The 22,814-nt window shown below is 38.7% G+C and overlaps 1 protein-coding gene across 3 annotated transcripts in view; it reads left to right on the forward strand.

Annotated features, from left to right (window-relative positions):
• Positions 1 to 22,814, forward strand: part of ANKIB1 (ankyrin repeat and IBR domain containing 1) — a 145,384-nt gene that overhangs the window by 64,649 nt on the left and 57,921 nt on the right. For all 3 annotated transcript variants that reach the window (XM_043462572.1, XM_043462571.1, XM_043462573.1), the window contains 2 exons: positions 5,288 to 5,588; positions 18,215 to 18,397. In XM_043462572.1, coding sequence (XP_043318507.1) covers positions 5,288 to 5,588; positions 18,215 to 18,397 — 484 coding nt within the window. The remainder of the gene's footprint in view (positions 1 to 5,287; positions 5,589 to 18,214; positions 18,398 to 22,814) is intronic.

Here is a 22,814-nt window from a genome sequence, read left to right on the forward strand (position 1 = left end):
GTACAGAGAAGAAAATAGTCTCACAAAGTGAGTTTGCTTCCATTAAGGAGATCGGAAAGTAGAGCCATCATCATAGGTAAAAGAGAGATTGTTCTGAAAAATTAAGAGACCTGTTTAAAAAGATGGGTAGTTAGGGAAACCAACGTAATAAAGAGATCAGGATATAAATGACTTATTAGCAGTTTAAGGTTAAAACAAGAATTGAGGATAAGAACTTAACTCTTAGGAAATTCCTGATGATGTGAAAGAGTGTAGTTTTAGTACAGTGATCTGAATCGGGTCATATTGAAGTGGAGAGTAAATGTAGATTTATAGGTTACAGTTATAAATTGACTGACAATGAACACTGAAAGAATCTAGACAAACAGATGACTTTTAATGGGGTATTAAGATCAATTGAAAGGAATTTTTTTCCAGGTTAATGTTTTCCTTACTCTACCTTCCTGTCAGTTATCTCCTATCCTGGTCCAAGAATTAACCTTGTGTGTAAGTAGTAAAATACACTTCATAATTACTGGCATAGTTACTAGAGGGGCCTGTCTAAAACTTACATGTCAATTACGAATTTGTAATTCTGTTTATTCATTCATGTAAATTAAAGAAGACTCTACTTTTGAATTTAAGCATATAATATAAAAGTAGTAATGTGAATCAATAAAAGTAGAATATCCAGCTTGACAGTTTTAGTACAAAATGTTTATGCAGGTATACTACTGTATCTAGTAAATTTGAGAATCTTTCCTGAATAAATATAGGTAATTAAGCTATTTTAATATTTTAACTTCAGAATAATAAGCTTGCTTTGGTTTGATTAATCAGGGTCTGACAGATTGGGTATAAGAATGTTTGCAAAATTATCACATTATCTCTTCCCTCTATTGGGGAGGATGTAGGATTGTGTAATGAGAGACTTGGTCTCCATATCAGCTGACATCCTTCCAAGTTGTATTAAATTCCATGGTGATGAGAACCTTAGGTCTCTTGAACAAACTAAAAGAGAAAATATGTGACATATTGGAAATAGGGCTAGGAAAAGCTAAGTCTATGTTGTTGTACAGAATCTTATGGAATCTGAATTAATTTTCATAATTTACTTCTAAATTAAATTTTTAAGAAAATGAAATCTTTTTTATTGTTATTAATGACTCTTGGAAGAGATTTTAATCTTGAACACATTTTTAGAGTAGTGTTTAAATTTTGGTTATTCACTGTAATTCAGCCATTATAAATACAGGGAAATATCATTGAAAATTTTATCATCAGTTGTTGACTTAGAAAAAATATATTTTTCCTTTTTTTTAACTATGAAGCAACATTATGGTTATATAAATAAACTACTCACATTGCTGCCTCCCTTAAACAACTGTTAGAATCATTCCATGTCCCTTCTGATTTTTGCTATAAATATTCTTTTTTTTTTTTTTTTTTTTAATTTTTTTATTAGTTGGAGGCTAATTACTTCACAATATAAATATTCTTATATAGACTTGTTAATGACTTTATAATTTTCTATTGTACAGAAATACTGATTTATATTTCCCAGTTTTCCTAAAACCAGACATTTAAGTGATTACAACTTTTTCTGTTCAAAATAGCAGTTCTATTGAATATCATTATTATTATACATTTTTATTCTTTGTTTCCTTTAGGATAAATTTCAGGAGTAGGTTTACTTGGTCAAAGAATTGGAACCATATATTAGTTGGTTTTATGTATATAATACATATATTAGCTGTATATTTCTATTGGTTACATGCATAGTATAATTTATATATTAGCTATTTTATGCAAGACCATACACCTAGAAAGTGACGGAACTAGGGCTACAGCCAGGCCGTCTGTGCTGGTCAGTAGATACTGTGTTCTTGCCCAGTCTGCTGTGCTACTGGCTTGAGAGATCTAGAATTCTGTCCTAATGTATTCCTAATGCCACATCACTAATCTTCATTATAAAAGTAATGCACAAAGTAGTTCATCTATCAAAAGTATAGCAAGAGTCTCCTCTGTGCTTGACACTATATTGGGGATTCAAGAAAGAATAGGGTATAGACCTTGCCTTAAAAGGCTATAAACCAAGTGGGAGAAAGGAACAGATATGTAAGAAAGTAACTGTGATACGATATAATGAATTATATAATTAGGATGTTATAGGAAGACAAAGAAGGGAATGATCAAAGCAACTGGAGGAGGGAGCTTAGTGTAAAGAGGCTTCTAAGTAGGGTTGGGTTTGTTTAGATGGCTAGGTCAGATCCTTGGAAACCAGATAGCAGAGAAAGCAATAAAGAGCCTACACATGTACTGAGGGAGTCAGAAGGCCATAAAGGCTCTGTAGGCCTTTAGAGAAAATGGGGCTTTCTGAGCAAATTTTTATTAGGACGTGGGACCTGAGCTTCAAAGACAAGCTTTGAAAGTTAAACTTGGACTGAGTAGAGATTGAGAACTCCAAAGGTTTACTTCTCAGGAGATACTTGTTTAACATTTGACTGGGGGGTAAGGAGTGGGTGAGACCTGTGACCATTCTTACATTCCCTGAATTGTAAGATTCAGAGATGATAGCCTTATCTTTTGCCCAGAAACATATTTTACATTACAAAGCATAAGAACCCAAGATCTTCCCTAGAACAGTGTTCATACGCAGGGATAGGTTCCCCCTCCACACACACAACACCCCCCCACCCCCATCCCCACCCCACTGCCAACCCCTTCTTCTCTTCACACCTTCCCTGATCTCCAGAGGGAAGGAGATCTACTACACAGGCTTCCCACAGTCTTATATTTAGGGCTTATTCCTATTGTTGGTATAACAAATTACAACAAACTTGGTGACTAAAAACAACACAAATGTATTATCTTAAAACTCTGGAGGTCAAAAATCTGAAATGGTTCCACTGAATTAAACTCAAAGTGTTGGCAGAGTTATATTCCTTCTGCATGCTCTTGGGTAGAATCCCTTACCTTACCTTTTCCAGTTTCTAAAAGCTGCCTGCACTTCTTGGTTTGTGGCCCCTTCCACTGTTTTTAAAGACAGCAGCATAGCATCTTCCAACGTCTCTGATTCTGACCCTCCTGTCTTTCTTCTCTAAGGATTTGTAATTACATTGGGCCCACCTGGATACTAGGATACTTTCCCAATGTCAAAAACCTTAATTTAATCCTATCTGTGAAGTCCCTTTTACTGTCTAAGGTAACATATTCACAGGTCCCGGGGATTAGGACATAGACCTCTTTGGGGTGGAGATACTAGCCTGCTGGTCACATTGCCCTGCAGTGCAGACCCCAGTGCATGTACTGTATGATGTCTGATCTGGCTCAGATTGCATCACCCCAGTGGTAGGAGTTGGGGTATGAGGGACTAGTTACTATAATATTTCATTTGTTCCTGCTTCAGAGACTTCATGTTTTACTTTCAGGATGACTCAAATCAGTGTGGACCCTAGAAGCCTAATAGGCTAGTTTTGAAGGGCTGTATTGCTGAGCTGTCTAGAATCTTGAATGATAAAAGCAGGAGATATCCAGAGTTGTTCTAAAAATCTGGAAACCACCTTAGGACGTCTTACTCAGCCATTTTCCTCATAAGAGCTTTCTAGCTTGGCTCATTCATTCAAGTTGAAGAGCTCATCCTAGTTCCTTTCTGGTCAGGGTTTTGTCTTTGTTTTTTCTTGTTCTAAGCTAAAACTAACCTAAAAACAATTCAGATTTTAACTGAATTGTAACTAGGATTTAAGTGTTTGACTCTTCTGCTCCCTTCCCATTGCTCTTCTGCCCTTAGACATAGGAATGCAAGTGATACCAGCCCTCCATAGTAAATTGACTCATCTTTGAATATGGGACTATATGCCCATTTCATAGTATATTTGTGTTTTTTAGTGCAGGCTGACTGAATTATGCTAGGTTTTATCCAACACATTTCCTATTATGGCCACTGAACTGGCTCAAATGTTAATCCACTGAGCCTAGCCCAAAAGATGTAGTGGATGCTAGGCACAGCTCAGATCTGGATCTGGCAGAAGTTAAGGCAGCTCATCTATAATCATTGGTAAGGTCTACCACCTTGAAATTAGATCGTGGTCTTCCAGAACTCACCTAGCTTACTGCCTTAAGAAGGTATTACATTGTATAAATATATGCCTTATTCTTTCAAAGGCTACGGAAAACTCAGATAAATTTTTCCTAGATTTAACATTTACTTCCAGACTTAGGCATTGCTTGCTTCTCCTATATTGTCAGCATCCTTCTTAAGTAAATATGTACTCAAGAGAAATAAAATATAGCAGAGCAGTAACAAAAAAAATAAATCACTGGGATATGTTTAATAATGTACCTAAGACATTTATGTTAATTGATATACTAGTCCATTTTGCAGAGAAGGCAGTAGCAACCCACTCCAGTAGTCTTGCCTGGAAAATCCCGTGGACGGAGGAGCCTGGTAGGCTGCGGTCCATGGGGTTGCAAAGAGTCGGACACGACTGAGCGACTTCACTTTCACTTTTCACTTTCACGCATTGGAGAAGGAAGTGGCAACCCACTCCAGTGTTCTTGCCTGGAGAATCCCAGGGACGGGGAGCCTGGTGGGCTGCCGTCTGTGGGGTCACACAGAATTGGACATGACTAAAGTGACGCAGAAGCAGCAGCAGCAGCAGTCCGTTATGTGGCCCTTTGGTTCCTTTCCTTCTTCCTCCTTTCCCTTTTCCCTTCTCTTTCATTTTCCTTTTCCTTACCTTTCTTTTTTCTTCCTGTGCCTTTTTCTGTTTTATTAGCAAATACAGTGATGATAGTCAACTTTGTTTTTTTAGTAGTAGTGTTCTAGAATGAAGTTTCTTTTTACAATTTTAAGAATTAGTGGGGCTTCCCTGGTGGCTCAGTGGTAAAGAATCCACCTCCTAATGCAGAAGACACGGGTTTGATCCCTGATCTGGGAAGATCCCACATGCCAAAGAACAACTAAGCCCGTGTACCACAGCTGCTGAGCCCATAATCTAGAGTGTGGGAGCTGCAACTACTGAGCCCATGTGCCGCAACTCCTGAGGCCCTCATGCAGGAGAAGCCACTGCAGTGAGAAGCCTGTGCACCGCTATTAGAGAGGAGCCCTCACTCTGCAACTAGAGAAAAGCCCACACAGCAGCAAAGACCCAGCACAAGCAAAAAAAAAAAAAAAGTCATTCAACCTATTGTGAAACAGTGCTTCAGTAGAAACTGGATTAGCAGCTTAGAAGTAGAGCTTTAAATGTATCTCCTGTGTATTATTTCCAGGTAGGAAAAACCTGATTTTCATTCTTTACCATTTTAGGACCTTTCTTTTTGGTAGAGATGGAAATCCAAATAAACGGAATGTGCACAATGAAACATCTATGCATTTGTTGTGTATGGGACCTCAAATTATGATCTCAGAAGGAGCCCTTCATCCTCGCTTAGCACGCCCTGCAGAAGATGATTTTAGAAGAGCGGATTGTCTACAGATGATTTTAAGATGGAAAGGAGCAAAACTTGACCAAGGCGAATATGAGAGAGCAGCTATTGATGCTGTTGATAACAAAAAGAACACACCCCTGCACTATGCTGCTGCCTCAGGGATGAAAACCTGTGTAGAGGTAAAACTTTGGTGTGTTTGTTTGTTTGTTTTAGCATTCTGCATGGTAAAATCTGTGTCTTGGTAATGTGTAATAATCAGTATTTGTTTTACTTAGTTAATTTGACTAGTCATTTCTGTCTCTTGTGGTTCTAAAAGAACTAGGAGCTCTTCTTTTAGGGAAAACAAACCCACAAACATTCATCCTCAGAAATAAAATGAAATCAGAAGCAATTTAAGATTGACTAATATCCCTGAAGACAGCAGTCGTCATACAAACACTATCTTATTGAGAGTAATACTTTTGATATCAAAAGTTTCACTTGTCACTGATTTTAGACGCCAGTTTATAGAATGTATACATATGGCAAATCTTGACAAGTGGGACGTTTACCTATATTATCTAGAATTGATCAGTTCCCTAAGCATATGAGCTTCCCAGGTGGCTCAGCAGTAAAAGAATCCGCCTGCAATGAAGGAGACCTGGGTTCGATCCCCAGGCAGGAAGATCCCCTGGAGAAGGATTGGGAAGCGCACTCTGGTATTCTTGCCTGGGAAATCCCATGGATAAAAGAAGCTATAGTCTGACAGTCTATAATCCATGGGGTTGCAGAGTTGGACACGACTTATTGACTAAACAAGAAGCAGCAGCAAGGGATAAATATTAATTAATATATTTATTGGGGCTTTAAAAAATGTGTATATTAAAATGTGCTAGGTTTTTCCTGTGTAATTTGCGCCGAAGTACCTGAGTACCTTGTATTTTAATTTTTCCATCTATGTTTTTCATATATATATATGTTTATATATGTATATTTATATATATAAATATCCAACAACAGGCTTAGGTAAAATCAGCCATATAGTATAAGGTCTTAACCAAGCTAAGAAATCATTGTTCTTTATACTGTCCTCGCTGCTATACAGCTATAGTCTCTCAGCTATGCACATGTCAATCCATACATAACTCTTAGAAGTTCTTTTGCGTAAATATATTTAAGTTTCAGTGGGGAGCATTATAAATTGAATCAGAGTATCCATTTACCAGAAATGTAGGACTTGATTAGAAAAATAGTTTTCCAGATTAAATATATGCTAATAAGATTAAAATATATATCTGAAAATTTAGTATTTCCTTAATGTTATTCATGTGTATAAACTTATACTTCTAAATTGGTAAATATACAAAAAACCATGAAAGTTCTCCATTTTCTTACTCATGTTAAAAGATTATGGCCATTTATATGACTTCTTTAGTGTATCTGAAGTGTCAGTTGTTTTCAACTTCTGAAAGTCTTCTGATTTGATCTTGTGTTTTTTGCTCTTGTTTGTGATACTTACTGATCTTTTAGAATCTTAGTCATTTCAGCTCTTGGAATTGTGTCACCTTTGCCCACTACTTAGTAAGTGACAGTCATTTCGTTGGTTGGTTTAGTTGCTAAGTCGTATCCAACTCTTGCAACTCCAAGGACTGTAGCCTGCCAGGCTCCTCTGCCCATAGGATTCTCCAGGCAAGAACACTGAAGTGGATTGCCATTTCCTTCTCCAGGGGATCTTCCCAACCCAGGAATCGAACCAGGGTCTCCTGCATTGCAGGCAGATTCTTTACCAACTGAGCTATGAGGGAAGTCCAGTGACGGTCATTAACTTAAAACTAATCTTAAGCTTTACTTTCTAACATTGATTCTCTCTGTGGTAGAAGGATGTCCTAGGATTTAGCATGGAAGGAGGCTATTGACAGAATTCCTGAGGCTTTTACACAAGTTTTTTTATATGTTGTTCTACACCCACCTCTTATGAATGAATCACTACTATAGTGACTTGTTGACAGGACTGCATCAGCAAAATATTAATAATTTTCAAGTGAGCTAGGGTAGAAAATAGCTTATTCTTGATAGTAATAATATTGCTCTTAAATTGCTGCTTTGTATCTTGCTTCCAAAAATTCTCTATAAGCATTGCTTCAGTAGTTGTTGATTTTGAAGTACGTTTACAGTGATGGGCTTATTAAATTGTTTTCAAAAAGTGAATGTAGTATTTTTGCCAACACATTTATGTGTTTGTATATCACTTTTTATTCAGTGGAGAAAATTAATGCCAGATTTATTCTGACTGACAAGCCTGATGATTTGCTTGGTGTGAATGTGTATGTTTTACTGTTTGATCTTTCAGTATATGATATTATTCAAATCACACCATTTAATAGCTATTTTCATTTTTCTGTATTCAAAAGAGCTCTTTGACTTAATGTAAAAACCATAAATAGAACCCTATAAATACCTTCATTGCATTTATTCTAGTTGTCATCAACAGATTGTAGCATGTCATTTTACCCATATAAAGCTATTTTAAATCTGTTTTATATACTTGACTGTATATTTACCCAGCCTCAGGTCTTAAATGACTTTTGATAATGTTTACTGTTAATTAAACACAAAGAGTTTCACAAGAAAGTGTACATTAACTAATTTCCAGAGACCTTATTGTGTTTTCTAGTTCTAGTACATAAAACAAATACATTGACATATATAACCTACTCTGTAACTGTACGTCTTAGAGTATTAGTCCTTAGGTGTCTTTGTGTAAGGTCTTCCTAGTATTCATAGTGCTCATTGGTACCAAGCATGATACAAAGGGTTTGGGTTGAGTGAAAGAGTATTATCAGATGTTTATTAATTTTTTTCATTAAGCTATCATAGTATGGTGTAAAGAGCACTGATATCTAGTCCTGGTCCTCACAGTGATTATTTGTAGACCTTCAGTCACTCAGCTTCTTTGAGATTATCAAAGAAGAGGAAACTATCCAACCATCCAAGAGGTAACTATCACAGTTATCTCAAAAGAACGCTTTAGCACTAATTTTTCTGTTAATCTGTGATTGTAGTAAAATATATCCCATTTTTAATGTCTGGCTTTTAAGGTTAAATTGATTATTTTATTCCATGGTTAAGGCCAAACTATTTTTTTTTAACTCTAAGGATTTATTTATAAATGTCTATGGAAATAGGTCTTTTCTAGCTATTGAAGATGTTTTTTTCTGTGTTTATTTAAGGACAGAGTTGATAAAGTCAACATTGGGCAATTTTGTATGTGCATTTAAACACATAGATTCTTGTGGCTCATTATTTTGAACCATTTAAATAAAATGTTTATAACTTCCCCTTCTCTCTGTAATAATTATGTTCTGTAGTAAGCTAAAGGGGCACACACATGTACATACACAGAATATAAGAAACCTCTTAATCATAGTCTTTTTAGAAACTTGCATGTGTGAAGGCATCAGTGGCTAAACATAAGATACAGATATACTGATCTATCTATATACACACACACACATGCGCGCGCGCACACACACACACACGCACGCACGCACATACACGTATATGGAGAGCTCACCCTGAAGTTTCTCATGCTGTATTACTGCCTAGCTGATTTCCTCGTATGGACTTTCCAGCGGTCTCTCAAATTCAGGGTTTCCAAAACTACTCAAGCTTCTCTATCCACTAGGTCCTCTTATGGACTGCCTTGTTCCTATTAATGATGCTACCGTTACCACCATATCTACGTTTAATACCTGGAATTATCTTGGCAATGTTTTTGTTTTATTTTTTGTGTGTGTGTCAAACTCATGCCACTAATTTGCAGAATATAGTTCTTCCTTGCCTATTTTGGCCAGCCTCTTCTTTTTATCTCTACTGGGCACCTTCTAACAACAGATGCTTATTTATGCTTATATCAAATCCTACTTTTTCCTTAAGTAGGAAAATTTGAAGTTTGACTAATCATTCAGATTATTTATGAGATAAAACTAACACAAGACTAGACTGCAGTTGTTTGAAAATTAGAAATGCTTATATGTTGAATATTTATTAATGCAAATTAAAGTCCCTTTCATTCTAATTTTTTCATATTTCAAAGAATCATTCCAAGGGTAAGCAAACATTTTTCTGTGAAAGCCCAGGTAGTGTATATTTAATTTAAAAAATTTTTTTATAATTTTATTTATTTTTGGCTTTGCTAGGGCTTCATTGCCACGTGGGGTCTTTCTGTAGTTGAGGCGAGCTGGGGTTACTGTTCATTATGGTGCATGGGCTTCTTGAGGGGGAGCACAGGCTCTAGACGAATGTTCAGTAGTTGCAGCACGCAGCCTCAGAGGTTGCAGTATGCGGGCTCTAGGGCACACAGGCTTCAATAGTTGTAGCACGCAGCCTCAGAGGTTGTGGTATGCGGGCTCTAGGGCACACAGGCTTCAATAGTTGTAGCACGCAGCCTCAGAGGTTGTGGTATGCGGGCTCTAGGGCACACAGGCTTCAGTAGTTGCAGCACACAGCCTCAGAAGTTGTGGTGTGCAGGCTGTAAGGCACACAGCCTCAGAAGTTGTGGTGTGCAGGCTGTAAGGCACACAGCCTCAGAAGTTGTGGTGTGCAGGCTGTAAGGCAGACAGCCTCAGAAGTTGCAGTGCGGGCTCTAGGGCACCCAGGCTTCAGTAGTTGCAGCACACAGCCTCAGAAGTTGCGGTGTGCGGGCTCTAGGGCACACAGGCTTCAGTAGTTGCGGCACGCAGGCCCGAGAGCACAGTGGGCTTCAGAAGTTACACCCTTATTGCAGCTCGTGGGCTCAGTTACTGCATGGCATGTAGAATCTTCTCCGACCAGGGATCAAGTCCATGTTCCCTGCATTGTCAGGTGGATTTTTACCCACTGTGCCAACAGGTAAATCCCCAGATGGTAACTCCTTTAGACACCTGCTCAACCGTGCCGCAGTATGGTGAAAGCAGCCATAGAGTATGTAAATGAGCATGGCAGTGTTCCAGTAGTGCTTTGTTTATGGGCATTCCTACTTGAATTTCTTACAATTTTCACATATCGTGAAATAATCTTATGATTGTTTTCAACCATTTAAAAATGTACAAAGTTTAGTTTGCAGGCTGTATAGGAACAGACAGTAGGCTAGATTTGGCCCACAAGTTTGCAGTGGATCCCTGCATTATGCAAAGATTGGGAGAGGAAAACGAAGAGGATGTCCTACTATAGAAGCTTATTTTAAATATGTAAAATTATCAATATGTAGCAACTCCTGTACACTTTAAGTATATAAAGAACTTTAAAAATACTAAGTAATGGATGCCTAGCATGCAAAAATGGAACTCCATTAAAATTTAAATCTTCGGGCTTCCCTGGTGTCTCAGTGGTAAAGAATCCGCCTGCCAGTGAAGGAGAAAGGGGTTCAGTCTCTGATCTGGGAAGATCCCACATGCCACAGAGCAGCTTCGCCCACGTGTCACAACTACTGAGCCTGTGCTCTGGAGCCCGTGCTCCGCCGCAAGAGAAGCCACCACAGTGAGAAGCCTGCACGCCGCTGTGAAGAGGGGCCCCTGCTCGCTGCAGCTGGGGAAAAGCCCACACAGCAGCAGAGATCCAGCACGGCCAAACATAAGTGAATAAATAAGTGACTTAAAAAATACAAGTCTTAGAAGAATTTCATGCTATAAATAATGCATGTTTTCCTTAGTTGCTGAGTTTTTGTTTTCTCCTTTGGAGTAGAGATAGACTTTGGAGAGGAATGATGTGTTGGGCCTGCTGCTGTTCAGTCACCAAGTCGTGTCCGACGCCTTGTGACCCCCTGAGCTGCAGCACCCCAGGCTTCCCTGTCCCTCACCATCTCCCGGGGTTTGCCCAAGCTCATGTCCATTGCCTCGGTGATGGCACCCAACCAGCTCCTCCCCTGTCACCCTGTTCTCCTTCTGCCTTCAGTCTTTCCCAGCATCAGGGTCTTTTCCAGTGACTTGACTCTTCGCACTAGGTGGCCAAAGTATTGGAGCTTCAGCATCAGTCCTTCCAGTGAATATTCAGGGTTGATCTCCTTGCTGTCCAGGGAACTCTCAAGAGTCTTCTCCAGCACCACAGTTTGAAAGCCTCAATTCTTTGGCACTCTGCCTTTATGGTCCAGCTCTCACAACTGTACGTGGCTACTGGAAAGACCATAGTCTTGACTGTATGGATCTTTGTCGGTAAAGTGATGTCTTTGCTTTTTAACACACTGTCTAGGTTTGTCATAGCTTTCCTGCCAAGAAGCAGTTGTCTTCTAATTTCATGGCTGCAGTGACTTTAGAGCCCAAGAAGAAGAAATCTATCACTGCTTCCACCTTTTCCCTTTCTATTTGCCATGAGGTGATGGGGCCAGATGCCACGATCTTAGTTTTTTAAATACTGATTTTTAAACTGGTTTTTCACTCCTCATTCACCCTCATCAAGAGGTTCCTTAGTTCCTCTTTGTTTTCTGCCATTAGAGTGGTATCATCCTCATATCTGAGGTTGTTGATATTTCTCCTGGCAATTTTGATTCCAGCTTATAAATCATCCAGCCTGACATTTCTCATGACATGCTCTGCGTGTAAGTTAAATAAACAAGGTGACAATGGACAGCCTTGTCATACTCCTTTCTCAATCCTGAACCAGTCAGTTGTTTGATCCAGGGTTCTCACTATTGCTTTTTGGCCAGCATAGGTCTGTTAGCAAGGCCTAATTCGTGATTTTTCTCCCCTTGGCTGACTTGCCTAGAGCAAGCCCAGTCATTAAGCCTCATTTATATTGGTGCTTCACCTGTCATAGTGATTCAAGAAATGGTTGATATGACAGAGGTGGCTGTTGTGTTTGATAGTGCTTCAACTCTTTGTGAAAAGCGTTTTTTTAAATGAATATTATCTTTAGATATTTCCTATGCACCTTTGTCCTACCTGCTTATTCAAAGCTTTAAGTGTTGCTACTTATTGTCAGATCAAATAAAGGTCACTAGGAAACCAAAGCTGGTAAGTCCCACTTCCCCTTTATAGCCACAGGGCCTATATGACACTCAGCAGCTGTCAGAGCATTTCACACTTCTTTGAAAAGCCATAAAAATCATTCACAAGTTATACTGAAAAGTTTTACTTAATTATATTGTGTTTTTAGCACCTGGAGTTTTAAAACTGTAAAAAAGAATAAGGAAATTATGGTCCCAGCTTAGCAACTGGGAGTAACTGTGCCTGTCTGGGCCTCGGTTTCCTAATTTTTAATCAAGATAGTTATGATTTCATTATTGCATCCAAAATATTGTTACAGGCATTGAAGGGAAGAAAGATCATTTTAATTTTCCTAATCCTAGAAAATGTTTTGGATAGTAGTAATATTTGAGTGGATAAGACTTCAGTTTAAGTATTTGGAGGAGGCTACTCAAAATGTGGTCCTCAGACCTGTAGCATCAGTAACTTTTGTTGCAAATACAAAGTCTTGTGCCCGCCAGACCTCCAGATACCAAATAGGAATCTCTGGGGTAGACTCCAGGAATACTTTAAGCAAGTTTCATTGGTTATTCATCTGCATGTTGCAGTTTGAGAAGGACTGTTCTATATCTCAAACATATGCAAATTGAAATATCTTGCAGAGGTTTGATAAGACAGATGATTTAAAATGAAGATAGAAGCCATAGTAAGTAGAAAATCCTAAGTGCTAATGCCAAGAATTTGAAATTTATTTATAGAAAATTGAGCCATTTAATTTTTTTGATTGGTGCGATTATGAAAGCAAATATAGTAAGATTAGCCTAATGGTTGTAATGTAGAATAGATTTTATTTGAAAGGGGGTACTTCTAAAGGAGTGGTTATTAAAGCCTTGCTACCCAGACACTGTTCCTCAGACTGTGGCATCAGTTTGGGTATTGTTGGGGATGCAGCATCTCAGGTCTCATCTCAGATCACGTGATTCTGAATCTGTAGTTTAACAGGAACCCTAAAGTCATCCATATTCACATTAAAGTTTGAGAAGCCTTACCTTAGAGCAGTAATCTGTGGGACCTACAATGAAATCATCTGTAAAATGTGCATATACTTAGTCTCCATTCCAGGTCACCCTATTATAACTATCAGACTACCCAAGTGATTCTTAAACAATTTGGAAACCTTTGTGTTGGAACAGTGGTTGTAACCATGTCTGCACACAAAATCCCATTCTGTAGACCATATCTCAAACCAATAAAATTGGATTTCTGAGCATGGGCCCCCTGTAATAAAACTTCTCCAGATGATTCCAGTGTACAGCCAAGGTTGAAAACCAATATACTAGAAGGAGTGATAGGAGTTAGGATATTATTTGCATTGATTCTACTGTGAACTGATAAAGAGCCTGGATATGTGTGGTGGTATTAGAAATGGAAAGAATGAAACAAATGCATTTTGGTGACTTGGTCAGTTGATACAAGAAAGTAAGACAAAGGTTAAAGATGATGAAGACTTTAAAATATTAATATTAACAACGAAAAAAATAAAATAAAATAAAATATTAATATTAACAATGGTGAGCTATCTTTGGATAATATAATTTTCTCACTTTGATTTTTCTGCATTTTGTATAACAATCTGCTGTCATATCTATAATTAGAGTAAAGCAAATTAACTTTATTTTTAAGTAAACTGAGCATGATTTTGAACCTAGTTCACTTTGAAGCCTGCTAGCAATTGACAGACATCTAAAAAGTGAGTTCAGGTGTTGTATGTGAACTGTACTTAAATAGTATAAAGAAAAAAATTAAAAGTGAGATGAGGTGACGAAATTGGTTAGAAGGAAAGGCGAATATCTTGAATTGCCATTTAGAAGAAGATTGAGGCCTTAGATTATCCACATGAAATGATATTCAGGCTGTTAAAAATTAGAACTAACTGGGGGTAATGAATATAGATTTAGAATTAAATGTTATCTCCATAGAGTTGATAACTAAAAGCAAGATAAAGTATAGATGACAAATCCAAGGACAGGACTTTAGATTATAGATAAAATTACAGAATTAAAGTCACAGCATCAACTTGGAGAATGTCTGTGTTTAAAGGGAATGAGAACAAGAAGTGGCCTACAACAAAAAAACAAAAAAGCAGAGAAGAGAACCAAAATAATCCAGTGTCGAGGATGCCAAGAGAAGAATTTCAAGGAGAGGAAGCAGTCAGTCATTTGACATGCTTCAGAAAGGGCAAGGAAATAGAAGACTGAGAAAGGCTCCTGGCTTTGAGAGGTATTAATGACTTTCAGGAATAATATTAGAGTGAAGTGGGCAGAGTAGAAGTTAGATTGCTGGGAGAAATTGAGTAATTTGCTGAGGAAATGTAGAGACAGTGAGTGTCAGTCACTGATTTCAGAAATGTGGCTGAGAAAGTATTAAGGAAGTCATTAGAGGACTAACAGAATTAAGATAGGGGCTCCTCTGCCGGGAGCCAGTGGAGTCAGAGACTGAAGGGTGGGAGTAACGGAGTGCTCCGGGTCATCGAGGAGACAGATTAGGAAACGGTGATTTTACAACGAGAACAGACTCTTAAGAATCATCTTTCTTTTTACATTTTTTCTCAAGATAATGTAAGCCTCATTTTACAAATGGACCTGTGTAAACTGAGACTTACAGAAGTTAAATGACTTATGCAGAGTCACCAGCCATTTAGGTGAAGGATCAAAGGGGTGGAAAGGGATTTGTCATCAACTCGAAGCTGTTCTTCCCCTCTTCCTGTGGGATTATGAATAGAAAGGAAGACAACGTCGATAAACAGATGTGCTGAGATGGTGATAATTGGATGTTCCTTTTAAGGTAGAAAATTGTATATACCACCAAGTATGTGAGACAGGCTAAAAATACATATATATGAAATATTCAGTTCTCCTTGCTTGAGAGTGAAGAAAATGATACTTGGATGCTTTGGTTGAAGCATTTAAAAACTGCCTCTTCAAAACCAGGTGTAACTCCCTATTAGGCAAAAGCAAAACATCTGACTTTATGCAGAAAATGGTGGCTCAGACATTAAGGAGTCCACCTGCAGTGTGGGAGGCCCAGGTTTGATCTCTTGTGTTGAGAAGAGCCCCTGGAGAAGGGAATGGCAACCCACTCCAGTATTCTTGCCTGGAAAATTCCACGGACAGAGGAGCCTGGTGGGCTACAGACCATGGGGTTGCAAAGAGTCGAATACGACTGAGCGACTAACTCATGTAGCAGAAGTTTACCATGTCTTGACATCTTCTTTTTACTGGTGTTTCGACCTTAGGCCCCAAAGGTCAGTATGCTGAAACACTTTTTAAAAAACCCCTCCTCCATTGTCAGGCAGCACTGCTATTAGCTAGCTAGCTTCTCTGCCAAAAGTAGCATATACATTGATTTCCTTGCCAAGACAAATGGACGCACTGCAAACACGAACCTTCCCTTCCATCACCCATTACGGGTGTCTCTCCAGCAATGAGATACAGGTTTTTGGGACCTCTCACCCCACTCCCATCAGACTCATTTTGGGACTGCTTTCAAAGACAGATCACCAGTCAAGGTAAGAAATCTCAACTTCTGAAAATTGTCAAAAGTGACTCTCAACAATGACTTCTCACACATTCCCTCTCCATACACGTTTTTTTTTTTTTTTTAACCCCATGGAATGCAGACTGGAAGGTTCCTCTCACCAATATTTTGGAATGGCACAGCCTCTTAAATTTTGTTGTCTTTGCTTTTGCTAAAGACTGGGATAATTAAGTTAAATATGATTTATCTTGTTTGCTAATATTTGGAATGTCTTCTGTGGTAGTATCTATTTTGGACATAAATCAAATCACGGCTTTGAAAGCTATCCCAGTGTGCTTTTTAGAAATCATTTCCTACTGCTCTGAATAACGAACAGAGAACAAAGTCAGCTCTTAGTTCTGTAGCAGTCAGAAGCAAATTGTTTTGTGTTGGATAACCTGTGAAGCTGAACGGCTGAAAACAGTAACGGATCCTGCAGTTGGTATGGTAAGCCTGTGGGCTTGCTCCTTCCCAGTATTGAGTAGAGTAGGTGATATAAAGGTGCCAGTCTCCATGTCACTTAGGCCAGGGTGTAGGGTCAGTGCTTGTGCCTAAGAAGCTCCTTGAGATTAGAATCAGATTCTGATTTAGAGGTCTGGAGGGGAGGGGCTTGGGTGGTAACACTGAGATTCAGCATTTCTAACAAACCCCCAGTGACACCACCGGTCCCCAGACCGCATTTAGACTGAAGGGTTCCAGATGGTAACAGTGGCTGCTGAGACTTATGCTTCACATGGTTTTTTTCTTTTAAAGGGCCAGATGTTAAAAAAAAAAAAAAAGCCAGATGTAATGTGTAACTATTTTAAGCTTTGAGACCACAAGTCTGTGTTTCATATTCTTCTTGATTTGTTTGCTTGTTTTTACAACTTAAAAAATGTTGTAAACCATCTTAGCTCTGAGGAATACCTTTGGCCTAAAGCAAGAAGCCAGAGTCATGTCCACTAGGCTTGTCAGTGGCTTCCAGGCCTGGCATTGGTGTAGGTCCCTTATTTTGTCAGGGCCTCTTGGGATGACTGTAGAGGAACCATGAGAATTGCAGAAGCAATAAAGGAATTTTACAGGAAGATCTGTGTTTGTTGGAGGGAGAGGAGATAAAATTTGGAAGAAAATGAAAAGAAGCTACCATTTTGATTAACTCCCTTAAACAAAGAAAATCGCTAAAAAGTATGCATGTTTAGATCATAAATGAGATCTGGCCAGAACTTTACGGTAGGCCCAGGATACATGTGACTTCTCTAATGTTTGTGATCAGCCTGTTCTTTGTGTCAATACAGTGTCATTAAGAACTTGGTCAGACTTGTGTCTGAATCCCAGTTCTGCTGCTTATTAGTTGGGTAATTTTGGTCAAGTTATTTAACTCTTCTGAAACATCATAGTATCCCTGCTACTTGGGGTTGTTAACATTAAATAAGAATATGTATTAGAAGTCTCAGCATAGTGCTTGGCACTTAGAAAACAATAGGTGGTGTCTGTTACTGTGTTATATGGTGGTGAGTGAATTCTGTAAAAGAATCGGCTCTGTGACTGATTGTTATGCTGTCCTGGGGTGTCCTGGATTATGGCCCTCATGGTATTCGTGTCCTTCCCAGTGCCTCTGCAGGTGTAATGGGGAACCTTGAACCTACAGCCCTTAGTAACAGTGTATTAAGCTTCTACAAAATCAGCAAAAACCTCAGTAGTAAACACATTGGTACTCTTTCATGCATTTTTACAAGTGGGATTTCTTTGGGTGAAATCCTTTCTTTAAATATCAAGAGATTTGATAGAGTATCTTCTCACCTTGGCTGTGAGCTGCTATTCCCATTGCTTATTTTGAGTAATATTGGAAACAGTTTTGCTTCAGTGATTTGCTCAACCTAATTTCATTTCAGTGTTTAACTGGATGATAAATGATACAAATGAAAATTTTTGTCTGCCTTGCCAGGACATCAGGTGTTAGTGGTTATGTCCTTCTTGTTTAAGAAAGATTTGTAGAAATGTATAAAATTTAAAGCATTGAATAGCTATAAAATTATTAATTTTTAAGTAAAACTTTGGATTGGACAGAATGTTCAAGAATTTCTTTATAAAATTTAAGAAACAGGTTTGCTGTTTTTAACCAAAGGAAGTCATCTTAACACTGACTAACAATAATTGCTTATCTTAAAATCAGAAGCCACTGGTATCTAACTTTTACTGTCAATTCATATTATTACATATTGTTGATTTTTTGTCATGCTTCTTTTATTATATTAAAAAGTTTTAATATGTAGCATGGAATAACTTGTCATTTAAATCTATAGGTGCAAGTTTTTTGAAAAAATCTTTTTTAGCTTTTAGTAAAACATGGAGGAGACCTGTTTGCTGAGAATGAGAATAAAGATACTCCTTGTGATTGTGCTGAAAAGCAACACCACAAAGATTTGGCCCTCAATCTAGAATCTCAGATGGTTTTCTCACGAGATCCTGAAGCTGAAGAAATAGAAGCTGAATATGCTGCTTTAGATAAACGAGAGGTAAGTTTTTTTTAATGAAAGAGATTGTGCAAATACTGTACTAAATTTTTTTTTCTTCTTTAAAAGCCAGTTTATGTGGTCTTCTTTCCAGTATGCTATACGTTCTGTCATCTGTATAGCCATAAGTATGAAAATACATCTAAAAAAGCCATGAGTATGAAAAACATCCAGAAAACCTGTCCTTTGACATATGTACATTTGTGTGTGTGTGTGTGAAAGTCACTCGGTCATGTCTGACTCTTTGTGACCCAGGTCAGAATACTGGAGTTGGTAGCCTATCCCTTTTCCAGGGGGTCTTCCTGACCCAGGAATTGAACCGGAGTCTCCTGCATTGCAGGCGGATTCTTTACCAACTAAGCTATGAGGGAAGCCCCATATATATGTTTAATTATATAAAGAGATGCTGACTCCAAGACTCCAGTCCTTCTATTCCTCAGTCTCTGCCTGTCTGGATTGCTCTTCTCAACAAACATGCTTGGATTACACCCATCTTAAAATACAAAACAACTTCTCCATTAACCACTCTTCCTGTCTCTGTCCCCCTTCAGTTATAGCCCCATATCTCTGATCTTCATATGAGAAAAATGAAATTTAAAGAGATGTCTGTACATACTGACTTCCTCAGCTTCCCTTCACTCTCCAGCCCTTTGCAGGGTAACTTTCTTCCCTTCTACTCTGATGGAACTGCACTGACATAGACATTAAGAGTCACCATCTTGCCAAATCCTTTTCTCTCCTCCTCTTACTTGATGCTTTTCTCTCCTCATCTCACCTGAATTCTGCAGCACCGCTTGACACAATTAACCACTCCCTTCTTACTGAGACACTTCTTTTTTTTTTTTTCTTTGTTTACTTTATTTATTTTAATTGGAGGCCAATTACTTTACAGTATTGTAGTGGGTTTTGCCATACGTTGACATGAATCAGCCATGGGTGTTCATGTGTCCCCCCCCATCCTGAACCCCCCTCCCACCTCCCTCCCCATCTCATCCCTCTGGATCATCCGAGTGCACCAGCCCTGAGCGCCCTGGTGAGACACTTCTTCCCTGGGCTGCAGTGACTTTGCTTCCTGGCTTTCCTTTAAGTCTTATATCGGTAAACATTACCTCCACCCACTCAAGCATAAATGTGGCAACATTTTCAGTTCATCACATCCAAACAATCTGGAAGGTCTGTCAATTTACTTCCAAAAATAGAACCTAAATCCATTTACTTCTCTGGTTCTCTACTCCTCCCTCCCTCAGTCGTCCTTTCCACCTTCACTCTTCATCTGAACTGCTGTAGTGGTTTCCTCCCTGGTTTCCTGCCTTCTGTTCTAGTCCCCTTAGAATCCGTTTTGTGCACAGTAGCCGGAGTGACATTATTAAACTTAAATTATATCATATCACTTAACCATTTAGTGATTTTCATGGCATTTAGAATAAAATCCAAACTGTTTGCTCAGACATAAGAATTTCTATGGTCTTGCCGCTATTTACCTTTCCAACCTTATCTTAAATGACTTTTCCTGGCATGCTGTGGTACTTAGACTACACTAAGGCTTTTTGCACTTACTATTCCTTATGTCTGAAATCATCTCCCAAGTTTTCTCTTGACTATATCAGATCTTCAAAGAGGCAGTCTTAGACCATTCTTCTGAAGTAGGCCCCTCTCCTTCCATTACTCTTTGTCATAGTACCCTGTTTATTTTTATCACATGCTTTAATTATTTTATGTGTTTGTTTACTTGTTTACCCCCTTTCTCTTTTATTAGATTGTCAATTCTGTGAGTGCCAGAATCATAACTTTCTTATTCAGCAGAATATTTTCCACGTCTGAAAGCACTGCTTGTACAGTGGACATCCATAGATAATACTTAAATAAAGAAGTTATTGTAATACACAGTAAATTTTTTCCTCTAAAAGTGATTGATTTCTCAATGTTTATTCAGTGCTAACTTGGTTCTGATAGGACTTATATAACTATTATTTGTTTGTGTTTAGAAAAATTACTCTATTGTCTGTTTTTTAATTTCCCATGAATTTCTGACAGTTTGTAAGCTCCTACCTCTCCATATGGCCAAAAAAAGTTTCTTAAAATTAAAAGATTTATATTGTTTTACCTATCTTGTTTTCTTTAGTTAAAGATTACTTTAAAGATTTTTTTTTTTTAATGTGGACTGTTTTTAAAGTTTTTACTGAATTTGTTACCATATTGCTTCTGTTTTATGTTTTGGTACTTTGGCCATGAGCCACATGGGATCTTAGCGACCTGACCAGGGACTGAACCCGCACCCCCTGCATTGGGAGGCGAGGCCTTAACTGCTGGACCACCAGGGAAGTCCTGACACATTTTAATTTAGTCCTTTCCTCCAGGTGATTAGTCTGTAAATGGGCAGTCTTCTTCAGCCCATCATTGACAAAATTTTGAGTGACTACTTTACCAGACACTATTTTAACAGAAATTAGGGATACAGTGAGGAACGAAGATCTCCTGCCCTCTAGAAGCTTATACTCTAGCAAAGGTCGAGAGATGCTCACAAGTAAGATTGAAAAATAAATGAACACAATATCTGAGAGTTGTAACTGGTTTGAAGACATAAAAACAAGGTGATTAAATATTAGAGTGATAGCTGGGAATGGGGGTACTTAATTTATCCAACCCCCCAAAGAAAGAACGGAGACTCTAGTAAGAGTCAGGCTCTGTGAGAGAAGACTGTGTGACGGTAGCTAGATAAGGGAAGGAAAAACTGAGCAATACAGTGCTGTGAGAGCCATCTCAAGAGCCCACCCATCCCTCTCCCCTCCCAGCCTATAACTCAGGAAGGCTCGAAGCTCCTTTTCTGACAGGGAACCAGTATGGTTGGCCATTGCCTTGGCTGGCTACCACACTTAGGAGGGGGTAGCTGCTTTCCTCTGAGAGCCCTCAGTCTTTCTCTGCCTATTCTTTCCCCACTCTTTCTCAGGCTAAGTAAGCTCTGTGCTGTGTGCTCAGTCGTGTCCAACTCTTTGCAACCCCGTGGAGTACAGCCCGCCAGGCTCCTCTGTCCATGGGATTGTCCAGTCAGGAACACTGCAATGGGTAGCCATTCCCTTCTCCAGGGGAACTTACCAACCCAGGATAGAACCTGAGTCTCCTGTCACCCGCATTGGCAGGCAGGTTCTTTACCGCTGAGCCAGGCTAAGCTCAGGGGTCAGCTAATGTGAGGTTGATACTGAGAGAAATTGGAAATAGCCTCTTCTTCCCCGAGTGTCTTTTAAAATTTTAACAGTTACCAATATACTTGGTCAATAAATACCTGTTGTTTTTTTTTTTCATTTTTTTCTAACAGTGAATTTATTTCACCTATATAATCAGGGGAAAGCTATTTTAGTTGTGGGGGAAAATAAATATTTCTTTAATAACTCCTTTGTCGTAGTCTCTTCTGAAACAGTTTTTGAAGATACTGTCACTTTATACATGGCATCAAAGTGGTACAATTTATATGTTGGACTGTTTCACTTTTCTTCAGTGGTATTTTGGTAGCAGTAATATGCACTGATGCAAAAGAGGCACTTTTATTCCCTGTTTGTCTTTAAAGTAGTTTACTTTTTCTTTCTTGGTATCAGTATTGGACTACTTTGAAGGTTATTGATGGTTTGTATTAATCTGAAAATAGAAGCAGTTTATCTTTGCAACAGAAAAGAGAAAGGCGCCTTCATTTTAATCCTTCCTGCGGTAGAGAGGGATACTGCCTCCATGTTGTTGTTGTTGGTTTTTTTTTTCATGTTGTTGTTTTTGAGTCAGTAAGTTGTGTCCAACTCTTTGCGATCCCGTGGACTGCAGCATGCCAGTTCCCTGTCCTTCACTATCTCCCAGAGTTTGCTTAAACTCATGTCATTGAGTCAGTGATGCCATCCAACCATCTCATCCTCTGTTACCCCCTTTTCCTCCTGCCCTCAATCTTTTCCCAGCGTCAAGGTTTTTTCCAATGAGTTGGCTCTACACATCAGGTGGCCAAAGTGTTGGAGCTTCCGCATCAGTCCTTCCAGTGAATATTCAGGACTGATTTCCTTTAGGATTGTCTGGTTTGAGCTCCCTGCTGTCCAATGGACTCTCAAGAATCTTCTCCAGCACCACAATTTGAAAGCATTAGTTCTTTGATGCTCAGCCTTCTTTATGGTCCAGCTCTCACTTCCATACATGACTGCTGGAAAAACCATAGCTTTGACTGTACGGAGCTTTGTCATCAAAGTGATGTCTCTGCTTTTTAATACGCTCTCTAGGTTTGTCATAGCTTTTCTTCCAGTGAGCAAGCAACTTTTAATTTTATGACAGCAGACATTGTCTGCACTGATTTTGGAGCCCAAGAAAATAAAATCTGTCACTGTTTCCACTTTTTCCCCATCTTTCTGCCTGAAGTGATTGGACTGGATGCTATGATGTTTATTTTTTTGAA

This window comes from Cervus canadensis, chromosome 3 (assembly GCF_019320065.1).
Source record: "Cervus canadensis isolate Bull #8, Minnesota chromosome 3, ASM1932006v1, whole genome shotgun sequence".
In the NCBI taxonomy this organism is placed as follows: domain Eukaryota; kingdom Metazoa; phylum Chordata; class Mammalia; order Artiodactyla; family Cervidae; genus Cervus; species Cervus canadensis.